A 21,099-nucleotide genomic window follows, 5' to 3' on the forward strand; every position below is an offset into this window, starting at 1 on the left:
TGAGACAGGTGAAGGAGAAAAGGAGGAGGGGCGGCTCTGTACATTAGGGAATCTCTTGACACCACAGAACTTGAGGTTAAGGATGAAAGGGTTGAGTGCCTGTGGGTTAAAATCAGGGAAGGGTAACAAAACTGACATCCTGGTTGGAGTCTGTTACAGACCACCCATCCGGGATGAAGAGGTAGATGAAGTATTCTACAAACAGCTGGAGGTCATCTCAAGATCTCCACCCCTTGTTCTTGTGGGTGACTTTAACCTGCCAGATACCTGCTGGGAACTTAATACAGCAGAGAGGAGGCAGTCCAGAGTGTATGGAGGACAGCTTCTCGGCACAGCTGTTGCATGAACCTACCAGGGCTGAGGCCCTGCTTGACCTGCTGTTCTCAAATAGAGAAGGGCTGGTGGGGGATGTGATGGTAGGAGGCTGTCTAGGGTGCAGTGACCATGAGATAGTGGAGTTTTCAATATGCAGGGAAACAAGGAGGAGCAACAACAAAACCCTTCCTGTGGACTTCTGCAGGGCAGACTTCAGCTTATTTGAGCAACTAACCCGGAGAGTACCATGGGAAGCAGCCCTTAAGAGCAAAGGGGGCCACTTCACACAGGAACTCTTGAAGGCACAGGACCAGGCTGTCCCAGTGTGCTGAAAGATGAGTACATGGGGGCCCATGAGCATCTTTTGAAGGAACTGAGGGAAAAAAAGAGGGTACATCACCTTTGGAAAGGGGGGAGGTAACTCAAGATGTGTTTAAGGATGTTGTTAGGTCATGTAGGAGAAAAACTAGAGAGGCAAAAGCCCAGTTAGAACTTAAACTGGCCACTGCTGTGAAGAATAATAAAAAGCATTTTCATAAATGTATTAACTCTAAAAATAGGGACAAGAAGAATCTCCACTCCTCATTGGACTTGGAGTGGAATATTGTAACTAAAGATGAGGCAAAGGCAGAGGTACTAAATACCTTCTTTGCCTCATTTTTCAACAGTAAGACAGGAGGGCCTCAGGACAACTGGCCTCCAGAACCAGTTGATGGGGTCAGGGATCAGTACAGTCCTCCTGAAATCCATTAGGAAGAAGTTAGAGACTTGCTGAGCCACTTGGATCCTCACAAGTCCATGGGACTGGATGGGATCCATCCTAGGGTACTGAGAGAGCTGACAGATGAGCTTTCCATGGCACTGGCCATCATTTACCACCAGTCCTGGCTCACCAGAGAGGTCCCTGATGACTGGAAGCTGGCCAAGGTGATGCCCATCCACAAGAAGGGCCAGAAGGAGAAGCCAGGGAATTCCAGACCTGTCAGCCTGACCTCAATGCCGGGCAAGGTTATGGAACAGGTCATCAGGAGTGCAGTCACACAGCACCTACAGGATGGCCAAGGGATCAGGCCCAGCCAGCATGGATTCAGGAGGGGCAGGTCCTGCCTGACCAACCTGATCTGCTTTTATGATCAGGTTACTGGCTGATGAATGCAGGGCAGGCTGTGGATGTAGTCTGCCTGGACTTCAGCAAAGCCTTTGACACCATCCCCCATAGCAAACTCCTGGCCAAGCTGTCAGCCTGTGGCCTGCACTCTGTGCTGGGTTAGGAACTGGCTGGAGGGCCAGGCCCAGAGAGTGGTGGTGAATGGTGCCACTGCCAGCTGGCAGCCTGTCACTAGTGGTGTCCCCCAGGGATCAGTGCTGGGCCCCATCCTGTTCAATCTCTTTATTGATGATCTGGATGAGGGGATTGAGTCCATCATCAGTAAATTTGCAGATGACACCAAGCTGGGAGCAGGAGTTGATCTGGTAGAGGGTAGGAGGCTCTGCAGAGGGACCTTGCCAGGCTGGACACATGGGCAGAGTCCAACAGGATGGCATCCAACAAGTCCAAGTGCCAGGTTCTGCACTTTGTCCACAACAACCCCATGCAGAGCTACAGGCTGGGGTCAGAGTGGCTGGAGAGCAGCCAGGCAGAGAGGGACCTGGGGGTACTGGTTGACAGCAGCTGAACATGAGCCAGCAGTGTGCCCAGGTGGCCAAGAAGGCCAATGGCATCCTGGCCTGCATCAGCAATAGTGTGGCCAGCAGGAGCAGGGAAGTCATCCTGCCCTGTGCTCAGCACTGCTTACACCACACCTTGAGTGCTGTGCCCAGTTCTGGGCTCCTCAGCTGAAGAAGGACATTGGGAGACTTGAAGGTGTCCAGAGAAGGGCAAGGAGGCTGGGGAGGGGTCTGGAGCACAGCCCTGTGAGGAGAGGCTGAGGGAGCTGGGGGTGTTCAGCCTGGAGAAGAGGAGGCTAAGGGGAGACCTCATTGCTCTCTACAACTACCTGAAGGGAAGTTGTAGCCAGGTGGTGGTTGGGCTCTGCTCCCAGGCAACCAGCAGCAGAACAAGAGGACACAGTCTCAAGCTGTGCAGGGGGAAGTTTAGGCTGGAGGTGAGGAGAAAGTTATTCACAGAAAGAGGAATTGGCCATTGGAACGTGCTGCCCAGGGAGGTGGTGGAGTCCCCATCCCTGGAGGTGTTCAAAACAAGATTGGATGTTGCACTTGGAGCCAGGGTTTAGTTGTCAGGAGGGGTTAGGTCATAGGTTGGACTTGATGATCTCTGAGGTCTCTTTTTCAACCTTGCTGATTCTGTGATTCTGTGTCCAGCAGATCCAGGGAGGTTCTCCTCCCCCTCTACTCTGGTGAGACCTTACCTGAAATATTGCATCCAGTTCTGGGCTCTCCATTTCTGGAGGGACAGGGATCTGCTGGAGAGAGTCCAAGGGAGGGCTACAAGGATGCTGAAGGGACTGGAGCACTGCCTGGTGAGAAGAAGCTGAGTCCTAGTCTGGAGAGGAGAAGGTTGAGAGGAGGGGACAGGATCTGCTCAGTTGCACCCTGGGATAGGCCAAGGGGCAGTGGATGGAAACTGCAGCACAGGAGGTTCCACCTCAACAGGAGGAGGAACTTCTGCACTGTGAGGGTCATAGAGTACTGGAGCAGGCTGCACAGAGAACTTGTGGAGTCTCCTTCTCTGGAGCCTTTCCAGCCCTGTCTGGATGTGTTCCTGTGTGACCTCTGCTGGATTCTAGCAGGGGGGGTTGGACTTGATGATCTCTGCAAGTCCCTTCCAGCCCCTAAAATCTTCTAATCCTGTGATCCTGATGTCCAACCCAGCTCTGCCCTGCTCCAGTTTCAAACCATTGCCATCCCTCAGCCCCTTCTGAAGAGTACAGCCCCAGCCCCTTCTGAAAAGTACCTCCCCAGCCTTCCTGTAGGTTCCCTTCAGATATTGAAATGCTGCAGCCCCACACATTGTTTTTCAGAGCCAGTGCTGATCCCTGTGACTCATTTACCAGTGCTTTGCCCCCAGATAGCTCTCCAAGGCAGAGCTTCCTGTGTGGGTCTGGATTTATCCAGGTTTGTCTTATGGATGAGCTCAGATTTCTCTCTTATTTAAAGCCAATTTTTATCTCATATCCATCCATCCACAAAGCCTGATGAGTGTGGCTTCCTCTGCTGAGACCCCTGCAGTGCTGGGGCAGCTCTGGAGCCCTCAGCACAGCACAGACAGGGAGCTGGGGGAGCAGGGCCAGAGGAGGCCACAGCAATGCTGGCAGGGCTGGAAGCCTCTGCTGGGAGCCAGGCTGAGAGAGTTGGGCTTGGGCAGCCTGCAGAGGAGAAGGCTCCAGGGACACCTTCTGGTGGCCTTGCAGGCCTTGGAGAAAGCTGGGGACAGAGTTTGGAGCAGGACCTGTTGGGCCAGGCCAAGGGGGGATGGTTTGGAAGGCAAAGAGGGAGATTGAGAGTGGAGAGAAGGGAGAAATGTTTGAGGCTGAGGGTGGGGAGAGCCTGGCCCAGGCTGCCCAGAGAGGTGGGAGCTGCCCCATGGCTGGCAGCAGTGCAGCTCAGGTTGTTTGGGGCTCTGGTTGGGGATGCCCCTGTAAGGGGGTTGGACTGGATGACCTTGAAAGATCCCTTCCACTCTTACTATTCCATGAATCTCCTTACAACAGCTGGAGTCTGGCCACCTCTTTTTCACAAAATTCAGGAGCTGCTTTTGTCTCCAGTTAACTCTAATTTCCCCCAGCTTTACTTGTGCATGAATTACAAAAAAAAAAATTAGAATGAGACAGAAAGTTTTACTCCTGTGTAGCACTCAAAAATAGATCCCTGTGTCATGAAGCACATGGAGAAGGACATCAGCTCAAGCAGTGCTGGAGGTTAGCACTTACACAAAGTGCTTCCTCTGTGACACTTCCCTCACTGTGAGAACCAGGGTGGGGATGTGCAGTGCAGAATGCTCCACAGAATCCCAGAATATCTCTGGTTGGCAGAGCCCTGCAAGCTCACCCAGCCCAACCCTCAACCCAGCACTGAATGCTCAGCACCAAACCATGTCCCTAAGCACGAGCTCCACATGGGGCTGGAACACCCCCTGGGATCGTGATTCCAGCACTGCCCTGGCCAGACCATTCCAAGCTTTGGGAACCCTTCCAGGGCAGAAATATTTCATAGGATCACAGAAGGGGTTGGGTTGGAAGGGACCTCCAGAGCTCACCCAGTCTAACCCCCTGCAGGCAGCAGGGATATCCTCCACTGGATCAGGTTGCCCAGAGCCCTATGCAGCCTCACCTGGAATATCTCCAGGGATGGAGCCTCAACCAGCTCCCTGGGCAACCTTCAGCAGTGTTCCAGCAGCCTCGTGGTGCAGAACTTGTTCCTCACATCCAATCTCAATCTGCTCTGCTCTCATTCTAAACCATTGTCCCTGGTCCTGTCCCTGCAGGCCTTTGGGATCAGTCCCTCTGCAGCCTTCTTATAGCCCCTTCAGGTACTGGCAGGCTGCTATTAGATGTGCCTGGAGCCTTCTCTTCTCCAGGCTGAACATCCCCAGCTCCCTCAGCCTGTCTGTGCAATTATCCAGCCTGAACCTCTCCCTTTTGGATCTTTTCCACCATTAAAATGACTTCATTTGGAGAAATCAAGTTTTGGTGTAGAGCTGGGGAAGGTCAGTCCCAAGGTGTCTGCAGAGCCATCTACTGAGGCCACAGTTCAGAAGTGCAGGAAACATCTCAGCTTCTCTGGGTCTGAAAAGATGAAGTGTTATCCACTGCAGCAATAATATCATTTGGCTGGCATTTGTTATCTGAGGCAATTAGGATGCAGAATGGATTTCTTCAGCCTTCTTGGAGATAACCAGATCTATTTTAAGGCAGAGCTTCCCTTTCCATTGGGTGCCCCTGGGGTGACTCCATGAACCTCTTCCCTGGGTTTCTCTCTTAACTGCTGGTTTTTTAGGCACCACTAAGCTGCTGTTTTGGGAGTTTCCTCTCTGCCACCAAACACCCCACACACACTTTTTGTCATCATAAAATCCTCCTGATAATGTCTTAGTCCTCTCTCTCTCCGGGAACAGCAAATTCTTGTCCCCATTTTCCTATATCCCAAATGATTTCTTGCACCATTGAGAAATGGTCTTCTGGATGCCCTTTTTTTGGAGGAGTTGTGGGAAAATAAGGAGAGAAAAGTTGGAGGTCTTCAGGCTGGTCCAAAACTCTGTAATCACCTCTGGCTATGTCTGTGCTTTATGTGATTCTCCAAGGTCCATATTTGGCTTACACGAATGTTCCAGATTGAATATTCCAGAAGGGTCTTGCTAGGCTGGAGAAGTGTCCCAGTGCCAGCTGCAAGAGGTTCACCAAGTCACAGTGCAAGGTCCTGTAGCTGGCACGGGCCAGCCCCAGGCACAAATCCAGGCTGGGTGCAGAGTGGGTTGAGAGCAGCCCTGAAGAAAGAGCCTTGGGGGTGCTGAGTGCTGAGCAGCTCCCCAGGAGCCAGCAGTGACCTCCTGCAGCCCTCAGGCAGCTGTGTGCTGGGCTGCAGCCAGAGCAGTGTGGGCAGAGGGGATTCTGCTCCTGGGCTCTGCTCTGCTGAGACCTCACCTCCAGTCCTGCCTCCAGCTCTGCTGTCCCCAGCAGGAGAAGGACACAGAGCTGTGGAGAGAGGCCAGAGGAGGCCACAAAGATGCTCCAAGGGCTGGAGCAGCTCTGCTGTGAGCACAGGCTGAGGGAGCTGGGGGGGTGCAGCCTGGAGAGAAGAAGGCTCCAGGGGGACCTGAGAGCTGCTTGCCAGGAGCTGAAGGGATCCTGCAGGAAGGCTGCAGAGAGACTTTTGCTGAGAGTGTCTGAGACAGGCCAAAGGGGAATGGATTGGAGCTGAGGCAGAGCAGGGTTAGAGGGGAGCTGAGGAAGAAGTTCTGCAGCAGGAGGGAGGTGAGACTCTGGCACAGGCTGCTCAGGGAGGCTGTGGCTGCCTCTTGCCTGGGGGTGTTGAAGGCCAGGCTGGATGAGACCTTGAGCAGCTGAGTCCAGCTGAGAGGTGTCCCTGGGCATGGCAGGAGGCTGCAGTGGATGATCCCTGAGGTCCCTTCTGTGCTGCTTTGAGTTCTGATTGGAGTTTAGGAGCTCAAATGATAACAGATTGAGATTCCTCCTCCCTCCCTTTTTCCTGGCAAGGTAGAGAGGGCGGAAAGGAAAAAAAGAGGTAGGGGAGAGGGGAGGTAGATTCATGAAAGAAATAGTCTGGAATTGGTTCGGAAGTAGAAGAGGTACATTTTTAACCAAAAAAACCCCCACAACATATATATCTAGCAGTAACAGGGAGGGTTCACAAAGGTAAGAGATGAAGGTAAATGGGAAAATATACAAACCCAAGCCTGGATGGCCTTGTGTTCCCCTGGATGTGAGTGGATTCAGTTGGAAGGAGCAGGCCCTGGCCCCGTGGTCAGTGCAGGAGGCAGTGGCAGCAGTGATGTTCCTTCCAGCGGACAAAGCAGGAGACAGAGTGAGCAGCGAGCTGTCCCCCTGTGGTAGGTCTACAGGAGAGGAAGGGGGAGGTGGAATAGACACCTTTGAGCCAGGAGATCCCTTCTCATGGGGGGTGAAGGAACCAAGTCCCACCTGGATTAAGTTTCTTTTGTCCACCCAGGGCCTGGGTTCTTTCAGCCCCATCCAGGATGGGTGTAACCCAGCACACCTTCCAACCGGATCCATGCTGTGATTCTCTCAGTCTTTACAGGAATATTTCTTAGCTGGATGCTTAGCAAAAGACGAGTCCAGGCACATGCCAAAGTGACTCAGTTTTGCTTTCTGTACACCCAGAAATCTTCCAGTTTCAAACAAAAAAAAACCCCTTCTCTCAAAAGGCTGGAGATGGGAAAGGGATATCTAAAAAGAAGGGACAATATTTTGTGGTCATATTAGCATTTTTTAATTAAATTAGCTACAAAAAGGAACAATTGAAAGGCAATGCCAACATTCACAGCAACTGCAACAAGATTTCCAGGCAGATGTCGAGATATCAAAGGAGAGGACAAAGATAACACAGGCAGGATAGCAATGGCTTTGGTTTGGCATCATAGAATCACCTGGGCTGGAAGGGACCTCCAGAGGTGACCCAGTCCAACCCCTGCAGGCAGCAGGGACATCCTTCACTGGATCAGGTTGCCCAGAGCCCTGTCCAGCCTCCCCTGGAATATCTCCAGGGGTGGAGCCTCAACCACGTCCCTGGGCAACCTGCTGCAGTGTTCCAGCAGCCTCCTACTGCAGAACTTGTTCCTCACATCCAATCTCAATCTGCTCTGCTCTCATTTCAAACCATTGTCCCTGGTCCTGTCCCTGTAGGCCTTTGGGATCAGTCCCTCTGCAGCCTTCTTATAGCTCCCTTCAGGTACTGGAAGGCTGCTTTAAAGGTCCCCCTGGAGCCTTCTCTTCTCCAGGCTGAACACCCCCAGCTCCCTCAGCCTGTCCCCACAGCAGAGCTTCTCCAGCCTCTGATCATCTTTGTGGCCTCCTCTAGGACCCTCTCCATCAGTTCCATGTCCCTCTTGTGTTGAGGGCTCCAGAGCTGGCCCCAGCCCTGCAGGTGAGGTCTCCCCAGAGCAGAGCAGAGGGGCAGGATCCTCTCTCCAGCTCTGGCCACACTGCTTTGGCTGCAGCCCAGGCTGCCCTTGGCCTTCTGTGCTGCCAGTGCCCATTGCTGGCTCCTGGCCAGCTTCTCCCCCCAGCACCCCCAAGTCCTTCCCTGCAGGGCTGCTCTCACTCTCCTCACCCCCAGCCTGTGTTGATGCTGAGGGTTACCCTGACCCAGGGGCAGGACCTTGCACTTGGCCTTATTGAATCATGAGGTTCCCCTGGGCTACATCTGCAGCCTGCCCAGTCTCTGGATGCCATCTGGCATACCATGGATGGGGAACTGCACTGAGTGATTTTAATGGCAGAAGGATGCAGATAAATCAGAGCCATTGCATAGGCAGAATCACGGAATCATTGCATACAGAATCATGGAATCTTGGAGTCATTCAGGCTGGGAAAGATCTTTCAGATCATGGAGTCTGACAGCTCTGCCAGGGGCACCTGGCACCACTAAACCAGGTCCCTCAGCAGCGCATTTACACAGCTTTGGACCCCTCCAGGGATGAGGACTCCACTACTGCCCTGGGCAGTCTGGACCAGGCCTGGACAACTCTCAAGGGGAAGAAATGATTTCTTGTGTCCAGCCTCTCAGGGGTTGCAACCCCTGCTGCAACTTGAGAGCATTTCCTCTCGTCCTGTTCCTTGGGAGCAGAGCCCAACCCCCACCTGGCTCCAGCCTCCTTGCTGCAGAGAGCAATGAGGTCTCCCTCAGCCTCCTCTTCTCCAGGCTCAACACCCCCAGCTCCCTCAGCTGCTCCTCCCCAGCCCTCTTCTCCAGACCCTTCCCCAGCTTCCTTGCCCTTCTCTGCTCCTGCTCCAGCCTCTCAATGTCCTTCTGGCAGTCAGGAGCCCCAAACTGAAGCCAGCACTCAAGGGGTGGCCTCAGCAGTGCCCAGTCCAGGGGCACAATCCCTGCCCTGCTCCTGCTGCCCACACCATTGCTGATCCTTCTTGGCCACTGTTGACCTACACCCCCAGGTTCTTTTCTCCTGGGCACTCTCCAGACACGTCAGTGTTGACCAGTGGGGAAAAAAAAACAATGTATGCACAAATGTAATGGGGAAAAGGGGGAAAAAAACACCCAAAACCTGCATTTCCCCACCAACGATGAGAAATGCATTGATGGGGACAGGGGGGACCTTCCCTCCCTCCTGAAGGATGCAGCCACATCATCTCTTGATGATTTGTGTGCTCAGATTGCCATCTCTGGAGTTCAGCTGCAAGGAACAGCAGAGCTGCAGCTTCTCCTGCCCTGAGCATGTTTCTGCAGGCACCTTCTCTGATGTCATTTCCTGCCACTCCTCTAGAGAAATTCTCTTAACCCAAATTTTGTGAAGAAATGCATCCCAATGAAGGGAAATGGAATAAAACATGACAAAAAATCCCCATTGTTGGTATTTTGTTCAATAGCTGAGAACCAGCTGGGCACCAGGGGAGTGCTGCAGAACAGGGAAATGGGTAGAAAAACAGGGAAAAGGTTTCCCTGCAAGAAATGAGCAATTTTAGTGCCATTCCAGCTGAGCAAATTTGTTGTTTGGGGCTTATTTGGAAATAGTTAATAAATATTCTGTGCCAGCTCCTGCCCAGCTGGGACGCTGTGGTGCATTGCCCATTCCTCCATCCCTTCAACTGCATCACCCTTCCCTCCCCAAAACATTGCACGAAATCCTCCAATCATTGTTCACTTTGGGCTTTTTTTCCAGTTGCTGGATCTCCAGAGCTGGGGCTAAGATGAGAGCTTTTGGTTAAATTATGCTAATTTTTGCAAGGAGTTAGCTCAGAGCTGCAGAGAAAGGCATCAGATGGGGCTGGAATGGAACAGACTGGAGAGAATCTTTTCATATAAACAAATAATGGCAGAAAGAGCCTAAAATAGAAAAAATACAAATATAAATACAAAACTCAAACATACAAACAACAGAGAATCAGAATCACCTGGGCTGGAAGGGATCTCCAAAGCTCACCTAGTCCAATCCCCTGCGGGCAGCAGGGACATCCTCCCCTGGATCAGGTTGCCCAGAGCCCTGTCCAGCCTCCCCTGGAATATCTCCAGGGATGGAGCCTCAACCACGTCCCTGGGCAACCTGCTGCAGTGTTCCAGCAGCCTCCTGCTGCAGAACTTGTTCCTCACATCCAATCTCAGTCTGCTCTGCTCTCATTCCAAACCATTGTCCCTGGTCCTGTCCCTGCAGGCCTTTGGGATCAGTCCCTCTGCAGCCTTCTTGTAGCTCCCTTCAGGTTCTGGAAGGCTGCTCTGAGGTCTCCCTCAGCCTCCTCTTCTCCAGCCTCAAACCCCCAGCTCCCTCAGCCCCTCCTCTAGCCCAGGGGCTCCAGGCCCTTCTCCAGCCTCATTCCCTTCTCTGGACAGGCTCCAGCCCCTCAATGTCCTTCCTGCAGGGAGGGCCCAGAGCTGAGCACAGCACTCGAGCTGTGGCCTCCCCAGTGCTGAGCACAGGGGGATGGTCACCTCCTGTCCCTGCTGCTCACCCTGCTTCTGACCCAAGCCGGGAGGCCATTGCCCTGCTTGGCACCTGGGCACTGCTGGGTGATGGGCAGTGACTGCCAGACAACACCCCCAGGTCCCTCTCCAAGTTGCAGCTTTCCAACCACACATCCCCAGGTCCCCTGGGGCTCCCCATGGGTTTGCTGTCACCCAGGTGCAGGCCCTGGCCCTTGGCCTTGTTGAACTTCACCCAATGAGCCTTGGTCCATGGCTCTCACCTCTCCAGGTCCTGCTGTAAAGCTTCCCTAGCCTCTAGCAGATGGACACAGCCACCCAGCTTGGTGCCATCTGCAGCCTCAATGCCCTCACCCAGATCATGGATAAGGACATTAAAGAGGACAGAGCCCAGTGCTGAGCCCTTGGGGACACCACTGGGGCCTGTGTGCTAGAGAAGGAAAGGAAAGGATAGGATAGGATAGGATAGGATAGGATAGGATAGGATAGGATAGGATTAGATAGGATAGGATTCTTCCATTATTGATCTCAGTCTTTCCCTCTGGGTTTGGCAGGGGGAGGCCATGGGGCTTGCCCTGGCTTTTGGCAGCTGCTCCATGGCCAGTTCCTGTCCAAGCACCAAACTCCAGCTACTTGTAGTGAAAACTGGAGAAATTCCTTCTTGGCTCTCACGTTCTTTTATTTTTCTTTTTCCCTCAGGAGAAAGATGTTAAGTGGGAGCTTTGCAAGGTGTGAATCCTCACGTTTCCATTTTCCCACTAAACCGCACAAAACCTTTCTCTTCATTTTGCCTGTGGAGCCACCTAGGGAAACAAATGGTGGTGGTGGGTTGACTGGAGGGGAGGAAACCCTGTTTGCTGCTGCTGTGTGTGAAAATTCACCTTTTCAGTCTTTTCCCCCCCAGGAGATGCTGCAGAGCTCCCCAGCAGCGCTGCCGCCCACCTCCAACCCGCCCCCGGGCATCGTGGTGCCAGCAGCAGCACTGCCCCCGGGGAACTTAGCCATGAGCGCCAGCAGCGGCTCGCCTGCTGTGGCAGGTAGGGAGCAGGGCAGGCTGGCAGGGGGTGGGTGGAATTTGTGGGGGTTCAGTACCCCCATGAGCCTTTCTTCCACAGGCGGAGCCTTGTACCAGCCTGTGACGATGGTGACATCGCAGGGCCAGGTCCTTGCCCAAGCCATCACCCCTGGTGCCCTGCAGATCCCCAACACCCAGGTAAGAGCTCAGCTCCCTCCTAAGAAATATTTTGAACTGCTTCAGGAAGCAAAAAAACACCCAAATTTCTCCATCAGTTCAATGCTTGGTGTCTCCTAAGGTTTTCATTTGGAAGCAGTGTTGATTAAATCCACCTGCTGGGGCAGCCTAGGAGAGCTAACAGCAGAAGGGGACCTGGGGGTACTGGTTGACAGCAGCTGACCAGGAGCCAGCAGTGTGCCCAGGTAGCCAAGAAGGCCAATGGCATCCTGGCCTGCATCAGCAATAGTGTGGCCAGCAGGAGCAGGGCAGTCATCCTGCCCTGTGCTCAGCACTGCTTACACCACACCTTGAGTGCTATGCCCAGTTCTGGGCTCCTCGAGAAGGACATTGGAAGACTTGAATGTGTCCAGAGAAGGGCAAGGAGGCTGGGGAGGGGTCTGGAGCACAGCCCTGTGAGGAGAGGCTGAGGGAGCTGGGGGTGTTCAGCCTGGAGAAGAGGAGGCTAAGGGGAGACCTCATTGCTCTCTACAACTACCTGAAGGGAAGTTGTAGCCAGGTGGTGGTTGGGCTCTGCTCCCAGGCAACCAGCAGCAGAACAAGAGGACACAGTCTCAAGCTGTGCAGGGGGAAGTTTAGGCTGGAGGTGAGGAGAAAGTTATTCACAGAAAGAGGAATTGGCCATTGGAACGTGCTGCCCACGGAGGTGGTGGAGTCCCCATCCCTGGAGGTGTTCAAAACAAGATTGGATGTTGCACTTGGAGCCAGGGTTTAGTTGTCAGGAGGGGTTAGGTCATAGGTTGGACTTGATGATCTCTGAGGTCTCTTTTTCAACCTTGCTGATTCTGTGATTCTGTGACTTCACCATGGGAGCAGAGCTGGGCTGAGTGCTCTGCAGTAGGTTGGAACAGCAGGATAACAGCAGCAGGCTGTGACAGGACACTGGTAGATATGGCAGCACAGAACAGGGTATGATAGGATATAGCACTGGATTGTACTGTGCTGTATTATACTAATATCATATATCATAAACCAAACCTTCCCTTCCCTTATCTTACCTTACCAAGCACAGGAAGGTTATTTTGTTCCTGGAATTATTTCCAGAGAAGGCTAAGGAAGCTGGGGAAGAAGGTGATTAGGAGCAGCTGAGGGAGCTGGGGGTGTTCAGTCTGGAGAAGAGGAGGCTGAGGTCAGACCTATTGCTCTCTCCAGCTCCCTGAAAGGAGGTTGGAGATAGGTGGGGACTGGTCACTTCTCCTTCGTCTCAGGTGATAGAAGGAGAGGAAATGGCCTGAAATTGTACCAGGGGAGGATTAGGTTGGAGATTAGTAACAATTTTTTTGCTTCAAGAGCAGTAAGGGACTGTCACAGGCTGCCCCAGGGAGGTAGTGCCTCCAGGCCTCCAGCACCCTCACAACAAACAACTTTCTCCTCATCTTCAGCTGGAACCTTCTGGGGTCCAGTCTGTGCCCAGTGCCCCTTGGCCTGTCCCTGGGTACCACTGAGCAGTCTGGCCACAGCCTCTTGCCCCCCAGGGGCCCTTTAGCTCAGATGCCCTTTGGGGTCCGAGTGGGTTTCTAACCCCCTTGCCCTCTGTTGGCTGTGCTGCTCTTGGTGTCTTCCCAGCCTCCACTGCCCAGCAGGCTGGGCACAAACACATCCACCTCTGCCATGCTGCTTCATGGGGGCAGAGCAGGAAAAGCAGAGAATCTCAGAATGGGTTGGGTTGGAAGGGACCTCCAGAGGTCACCCAGTTCAACCCCCTGCAGGCAGCAGGAACATCCTCCACTGGATCAGGTTGCGTAGAGCCCTGTCCAGCCTCACTTTGAATATCTCCAGGGATGGAGCCTCAACCACCTCCCTGGGCAGCCTGTCCCAGTGCTCCACCACCCTTGTGATAAAATCCCCCTGTCTCAATGGCTTTTCTCTGAAATCCCCAATTTAATTCCAGGTGGCAGCTCCCTGGCAGGTTTCTTTGTCTGCAGAATGCTCTTTGATGGTCTTGTCTTTAACATCTCCCTGTCCTGGCCTTCAGCCTTGGGCTGAACCCTGCATGGGGAGAACATGAGCTGAGGGAATAGGAGGGCAGGAAGAGAGCCCTGGACAAGCACCTCTGGATGCTCTTCCCATGCTGCCAGCCTGATTTATGCAGCCAGAGCCCAGGGGACTGGCAGGGACCTGATGTTTAATTCATCCAGAATTGTTTTGATGAAGGGCTGTGGAAAAAAAGGATAAAACCCTCCCTTTCGAAGACCAGCACTGAGCTTTCACTTGGGTTTCTGCACCCTCATGAAAAGTTCTGGTGCAGCAGGTAGTTTGGCTTGTGGTTTTGGAGGGAATAAAGCAAATTTTTGCTCTGTGGGGCTTGTTTCTCCTTCTCACCATCAGCTGGCTGAGGAATGCAGGTCTGCTAGGGCCGAAGGGGTGGCAGGGCTTAACCTCAGGTCTGTAAAGTCAGCTTTTTGGGAGGGGTTTTGTTGTTTTGGAGTTTTTAGGGTCAGATGGTTTTGGTTCATAATGAGCCATCAGAAGCAGTTGTGACATCAGCACCACTGAGGAGAAGGGAAGAGAAGCCCTTGGCTCTTGGCAAGGCACTGGCCAGGAAATGGACATATTGGAGATCCTGGAGTCAGATGTGGACTGAGAAGGGGCTTGAGTGCTGCTGGCTGTGGAACACACCGGCTTGGGTTGCTTGTCCTCATGTTTTGGGTTGATTTTACTCATTTTTGTATTGGTTTTGCTGAGGTTTTGGGTTTGGTTCTGCTGATTTTTTGGAGCCAGTTTTGATTTGGTTCTGCCCTTTTTTGGGTAGGTTTTGCTGAGTTTTTGGGTTGGTTTTGCTCATTTTTGGGTTGGTTTTTCTCATTTTTTGGGATCAGTTTTCCTCTTTGGGTCGATTTTACTTGGGTTTTGCATTGGTTTTCTGATTTTTTTGGGTTGCTCATCGCCATTCTCAAGCAGGTCTCTTCACATCCCTCTCCCCCAATAGGTCAACCTGGATCTCACCTCCCTCCTTGATGGTGAGGACAAGAAGTCCAAGAACAAACGAGGTGTCCTGCCCAAACATGCCACCAACATCATGCGCTCCTGGCTCTTCCAGCACCTCATGGTGAGCACTGCAGCCACCAGAAGATCCTGAGCAGCTGTGAGAAGAGGGCAAAGAGAAGAGGGCAAAACCCCCCAAAACCCAAACAACTTGAGGCAGTTTGTCTGAATCTGTATGAGGAGGCACCAAATGGCTTTGGTTTTATTCAGGGAGGGTTTGGGGGTGACCTCTATCAGCATAGGTGGCACAAATGTTCCCTCCAGGCATGAAGAACCTAACAAAAACAGAGAGGAACTTCCATAAATAACTGAGAATGGACAATGAAATATTTGGGTTTTTTTCCCACTTAAAAGCTCCAAAATTCTCACTTTTCAACAAGCCAGAGTGTGGAAGCTGCTGCACCTGTGTGTGGCTGAGGCACATCAACAATCACCTGAGATCCAAAATGACAGAAGCCCCCTGCTTAGGGGGTAAGGGATCATAGAATCACAGAATTGTCAGGGTTGGAAGGGACCTCAAGGATCATCCAGTTCCAACCCCCCTGCCGTGGGCAGGGACACCTCACACTAGATCAGGTTGCTCACAGCCACATCCAGCCTGGCCTTAAAAACATCCAGGGATGAGGCTTCCACTACAGGGGAACCTTATGAGGTCCAACAAGAGCAAGTGCAGGGTCCTGCACCTGAGTCAGGGTAACCCTCAGCATCAACACAGGCTGGGGGTGAGGAGAGTGAGAGCAGCCCTGCAGGGAAGGACTTGGGGGTGCTGGGGGGGAGAAGCTGGGCAGGAGCCAGCAATGGGCACTGGCAGCACAGAAGGCCAAGGGCAGCCTGGGCTGCAGCCAAAGCAGTGTGGCCAGAGCTGGAGAGAGAGGATCCTGCCCCTCTGCTCTGCTCTGGGGAGACCTCACCTGCAGGGCTGGGGCCAGCTCTGGAGCCCTCAACACAAGAGGGACATGGAGCTGCTGGAGAGGGTCCAGAGGAGGCCACAAAGATGATCAGAGGCTGGAGAAGCTCTGCTGTGGGGACAGGCTGAGGGAGCTGGGGGTGTTCAGCCTGGAGAAGAGAAGGCTCCAGGGAGACCTTTAAAGCAGCCTGCAGGGGCTACAAGAAGGCTGCAGAGGGACTGTTCCAAAAGGCCTACAGGGACAGGACCAGGGACAATGGTTTGAAATGAGAGCAGAGCAGATTGAGATTGGATGTGAGGAACAAGTTCTGCAGTAGGAGGCTGCTGGAACACTGCAGCAGGTTGCCCAGGGAGGTGTTTGAGGCTCCACCCCTGGAGATATTCCAGGGGAGGCTGGACAGGGCTCTGGGCAACCTGATCCAGGGGAGGATGTCCCTGCTGCCTGCAGGGGTTGGACTGGGTCACCTCTGGAGGTCCCTTCTGGCCTGGACCATTCTATGATTCCATGATCCCTGAGGCCCCAGTGGGGCAAGAGTCTCCCCCATGTCATGACTTTGGGTGGCTTTGTCAGGAGGACAACACTGGGGTGTTGGGGTAAAGTGATGGCAAATAAGTCATAGGGATCAGCACTGCTCTGAAAAACAATGTGAGGGGCTGCTGCACTATTGACAATTTCATTTTGGGGCTGGAAAGGAGGATTTCAGCACAGCTGTGAAGAGGCTGCTAAAGCTTTGAGTGCTCACCATCTCCCAGCACTGGGAGTTTTATCTGACAAGGAGTGCAGTGGTGACAGCAGGTTTGGAAGCCCAAATATCACCTTGACCAGCAACCACTGATAGAAAATCAGTGAAATAACTAGAAATGAAAGAAAAATGAAAGAAAATTTTTATTTTCCTTGATTGAAAACATTGGAAAAGGCCTAAGGAGCCCAGGGAAAGAGCAATGGTTTTGGATGCCACTCTTGAGCTTTGCAGTTTGCAGATGCAAGAAGACATCAAATTTGGGGTGGGAAAATAAAAAAAACAACTCTTTTTTCCCTTTTTGGGGGCTGTTCTGCACACAGAGATCTCAACTTGCTGCCTCTTCTCTTTTTGCTTCCAGCATCCCTACCCCACAGAGGATGAGAAGAGGCAAATCGCTGCCCAAACCAACCTGACCCTCTTGCAAGTTAACAACTGGTGAGTGCAGCAGTTGTTGCAACTTGGCTGCCTTTGGGCACTGCTTAGTGCTACAAAAAGGCTTTTTTGGGGGTAATTTGGGTGCTTAGGGCTGATTTGTTGGAGACTCTAGGATGTTGACTTGCTGGCCTCCATTTGTGATGCCTCAGTGCCCTCTCCTGGCAAGGCTGGAGAAATCCCTGCACTGGTGGTAAATGGCACAGACAAACCATGGCACAACCCCAGCTGTGGGCCCTGCAGGCACTGCCCAGAGTTTTGCTTTGCAACTCCTTGAATTTTGATTGACAGCAGGTGGAGATGAGGCAGGGGGTGGCCAGGTGGGCAAGAAGGGCACCAGCAGCCTGGCCTGGAGCAGCAATGGTGTGGGCAGCAGGAGCAGGGCAGGGATTGTGCCCTTGGACTGGGCATTGCTGAAGCCACCCCTTGAGTGCTGGCTTCAGTTTTGGGCTCCTGACTGCCAGAAGGACATTGAGAGGCTGGAGCAGGAGCAGAGAAGGGCAAGGAAGCTGGGGAAGGGTCTGGAGAAGAGGGCTGGGGAGGAGCAGCTGAGGGAGCTGGGGGTGTTGAGCCTGGAGAAGAGGAGGCTGAGGGAGACCTCATTGCCCTTTGCAGCTCCCTGCAAGGAGGCTGGAGCCAGGTGGGAGTTGGGCTCTTCTCCCAGTGAAGAAGGGACAGGACCAGAGGAAATGGCCTCAGGTTGCCCCAGGGGAAGTTCAGGTTGGACATGAGAAGGAATTTCTTCACTGAAAGGGTTCTCAAAGCTTGGCCTAGGCTGCCCAGGGAGGTGGCTGAATCCCCATCCCTGGAGGTGTTTCAAAAGATGTGGTGCACAGGGCCATGGTTTAGCCCCAGCCTTAGGGAAGGTTTGGACTCCATGATCTTGAAGGCCTTTTCCAGCTGAAGCAGTTCTGGGAATTTAGTGGTAGAGATCCCATCCCTGGAGGGGTTTCAAAGCCATGCAGATGTGGTGCTGAGGGCCTTGGTTTGCTGGTGCCCTGGCAGTGCTGGGTTCATGGTAGGGCTCCATTACCTCGGCAGTCTCTCCCTACCAGCATGGTTCTATGACCTGGCAGCTCAGAGCTGCTGCAGCCCTTCCTGTTTACTCCCCTGGTGCCCCTCTGCCTGGTGCAGGTTCATCAACGCTCGCCGGCGCATCCTGCAGCCCATGCTGGATGCCAGCAACCCGGACCCAGCCCCCAAAGCCAAGAAGATCAAATCCCAGCACAGACCCACACAGCGCTTCTGGCCAAACTCCATTGCCGCTGGCGTCCTGCAGCAGCAGGGTGGCAACTCGGGGACAAACCCTGATGGTAAGGACAAGGCCTGCTGGCCCCTGCCCTTCCCTCACAGGGTGCCCACAGGTTAAATTGGAGCTTAATTGGTCATTAGGGGATTCTAGAGCCCTCCAACACCCTGTGGGCCAAACGTGGTGAAGAGGGTCTTGCAAAATGTCCTCCAAGAGGATCATCATAAGGTTGGCAATGGGGCACTGCAATCTCCTGACACAGGAACAGTCCTCAGGGATCCCTGGGAGGACTGGCTGACACCATCAGGCTGTGCTGCCATCCAGTAAGACCGGGGGAGAGGAAGCTCCTGAAGGTCAAGCAGGGCAAGGGCAGGGTCCTGCCCCTGGGGAGGAACAATCTCCTGCAGCAGGACAGGGCAGGGGGCACCTGCTGGGAAGCAGCTGCAAGGAGAAGGAGCTGGGAGTGCCCCTGGGGGACAAGAAAGTGCCCAGGAGCAGCAATGTGGCCTGGGGGCCAAGAAGGCCAAGGGTGTCCTGGGGACATGGAGAGGAGTGTGGCCGGCAGGGCAAGGGAGGTTCTGCTGCCCCTCTGCTCTGCTCTGCCCTGCTGAGGCCACAGCTGCAGTCCTGGGGGCAGTTCTGTGCTCCCCAGTTGCAGAGGGACAGAGAAGTGCTGGAGAGAGTCCAGGGCAGGCTGGGAAGCTGCTGAGGGGCCTGGAGCAGCTGTGTGAGGAGCAAAGGCTGAGAGCCCTGGGGCTGAGAGCCTGCAGAAGAGCAGCCCCAGAGGGCATCTGAGCACTGCTCAGCAAGAGCTAAAGGAGCTGTGGGGGGTAAGAGGATTGGCCCAGACACTTCTCAGTGGTGCCCAGTGCCTGGCCAAGGGGCAATGGGCACAAAGTGGATTCCAGGAGGTTCCAGGTGAAGCTGAGGAGAAAGTTGTTTGGTGTGAGGGTGCTGGAGGGCTGGAGCAGGCTGCCCAGAGAGGTTGTGGAGTCTCCTTGTGTGGAGAGCTTCCAACCTCCCCTGGGCATTGTGCCCCTGGGCAAGCTGCTATGGGTGCTCTGGATGATCTCTAGTGAGGCATTACTTGAGATATCTCCTGAGGTGCTGGGGAGGGAATAAAGGGGGCGATGGGTAAAGGGGGTGAGAAAAAGATAAGATGGAGAAGACAAATGAGACATGACAGGAAGAAAATGAAGGCAAAGAGAGAACAGCTGATGAAAATGAGGAGTAGAGAAAATAAAGATGACAGATGAGACAGGATGAGAAGAGAGAAGATGAAGAGAGAACACCTGATGCAAATGAAGACTCGAGCTGAAGAGAGCAGAGATGGGAATGGAGCAGACAAGATGAGAATGGTCTGGACAAGATGAGAACAAGATGAGAGGAAGGTGGAAATGAAGAGCTGAAGGCAAGCTCTGCTTGGCCAGTTCAGCCCCTTCTGGGTTAAGAATGAAGGCTCTCTGATAGGGAATGTAGACACAGGAGCTAAGGAGGCAAGGGTTGGATCTTGAGGAGTGGCTGGGGCAGATGGGTGACCCTTCAGGGTGCTGTGTCTGGGTTTTGGGTTGGTTGACTCGGTCTGTGCACTTTTGGGTCCATTTCTTGCAGCTGTGGACCCCTCATTGTTTCTCTCTCCCCACACCTGTCACTGCAGGCTCGCTCAGCATGGACAACCTGCAGCCCCTCTCGTCTGCCACGGCCACCATAGCCATGCAGCAGGCCATGCTGGCTGCCCATGACGACTCCCTCGATGGCACCGAGGAAGAGGAGGAGGAGGATGAGGAGGATGAGGAGGAGATGGAGGAGGAGGAAGAGGAGGAAGAAGAGCTGGAGGAAGAGCCTGGTGGCCTCCCAGCAGCACCCAGCAACGACCTCAGCTTGGAACACAGTGACTCACTGGAGTAGCTCCTGGGGTCCTCCTCAACTCACTGACAGCACTGGAAACAGTATTCCCTTTCCAGACGCCAAGAGGCCTGGCAAGAACGATCCCAACTGGTGACAGAAAAGCAAACTGGAGGCAGTGAGGGGCACCCTGGCTGCCCCGGGGAGCGCAGGAACCACCCCGCGGCCCCTGGACGTGAGGGACATGTTTACAAGGCACATATTGTGGCCAGATTAATTTTGGGTTTTTCAGTTTTTCTTCTTCTTTTACCCTTTTTGCCCTTTGTTTTTGGTATGAAAAAGCATTTTTGGGGCAGCTCTTTCCCCTTGCAGCACATGGATGCTGTTGGGCAGTAGAGGCTTTTTACCATGGGCCACCCTGGCCATCACTTGGATTACTTGGTGCAAAAAAAGAACCCACCCACCCAACCCCAAGACTGCTGCTCACAGGCAGAAATATTGGGAAGGAAAAAAAAAAATCACTGAGTGAAGATTCTGCTTTCTGCTTCAGGTCACATCTGAGGAGGGTTTCATGTTCCTGACCCACCGGATTGCCCAAACCTTCCTCTTTTGGCCCCAATCCTGCGGCTGTTTGGTGACTCTGGACACAACTTTCTGGAAAAGGGAGGAAGTTCCCCAAAATTCTTTAATTTATGTGCTCAAAATCCATGGAATATGGAAGAAAAACCCACAGAATCTGAAAGAAACCCCAAATCTCATCCTTAAGGGCTGAGACTGGATGTGGAGCTGGGGCAGAGCCTCCAGGAGGAAGACTTGCCCAGGGTGTTTGGCATCAAGGCAGGGAAAAAAAAAGGGGGGGGGTACAGTTTAAAAATGCAGATTTCCCCTCAAAATTGAATGGTGACCCCCGAGGTTCGCCCAGGTGCAAAGGTTTGAAAATGTTGCTAGGAAGATGGTTTCTCCCTGATACCATCCACCCCAAAACAGGAGAGGGCAGCTCTGCAAAAAAACTACCAAAACCCCAAAATATTTTAGGTGTTTTTTTAAATGTTTGGCAAAAAAAAGGACAAATTTCACCTGAAAATGTGGTAGAGGGGAAACACAAAAGCAATCCTGGGTGAGGCAGAGCAAAAAAAATAAAGGAATTTTCTTCTGCAGGTTCCTGCTGAAAATGCAGGTTCTAGGAGCAGCATTTTGCTTTCTTTGATAGCTTCTGGCTGGGTTTTGTCTTTTTTTTGTTTGGCTCTTGAAGAGCTGAGGGGAAAAAACCCAACAAAAACAG

The 21,099-nt window shown here is 53.1% G+C and overlaps 1 protein-coding gene across 1 annotated transcript in view; it reads left to right on the plus strand.

Annotated features, from left to right (window-relative positions):
* PKNOX2 (PBX/knotted 1 homeobox 2) overlaps positions 1-19,880 on the plus strand; it is a 32,614-nt gene extending 12,734 nt beyond the window's left edge. The window contains exons 3-9 of the mRNA XM_054395587.1: positions 160-241; positions 11,309-11,441; positions 11,520-11,617; positions 14,586-14,705; positions 16,650-16,726; positions 17,858-18,036; positions 19,630-19,880. Coding sequence (XP_054251562.1) covers positions 160-241; positions 11,309-11,441; positions 11,520-11,617; positions 14,586-14,705; positions 16,650-16,726; positions 17,858-18,036; positions 19,630-19,880 — 940 coding nt within the window. The remainder of the gene's footprint in view (positions 1-159; positions 242-11,308; positions 11,442-11,519; positions 11,618-14,585; positions 14,706-16,649; positions 16,727-17,857; positions 18,037-19,629) is intronic.
* Positions 19,881-21,099: the final 1,219 nt, after the last annotated feature.

The sequence above is a fragment of the Indicator indicator genome, chromosome 34 (assembly GCF_027791375.1).
Source record: "Indicator indicator isolate 239-I01 chromosome 34, UM_Iind_1.1, whole genome shotgun sequence".
Classification (NCBI taxonomy): Eukaryota; Metazoa; Chordata; class Aves; order Piciformes; family Indicatoridae; genus Indicator; species Indicator indicator.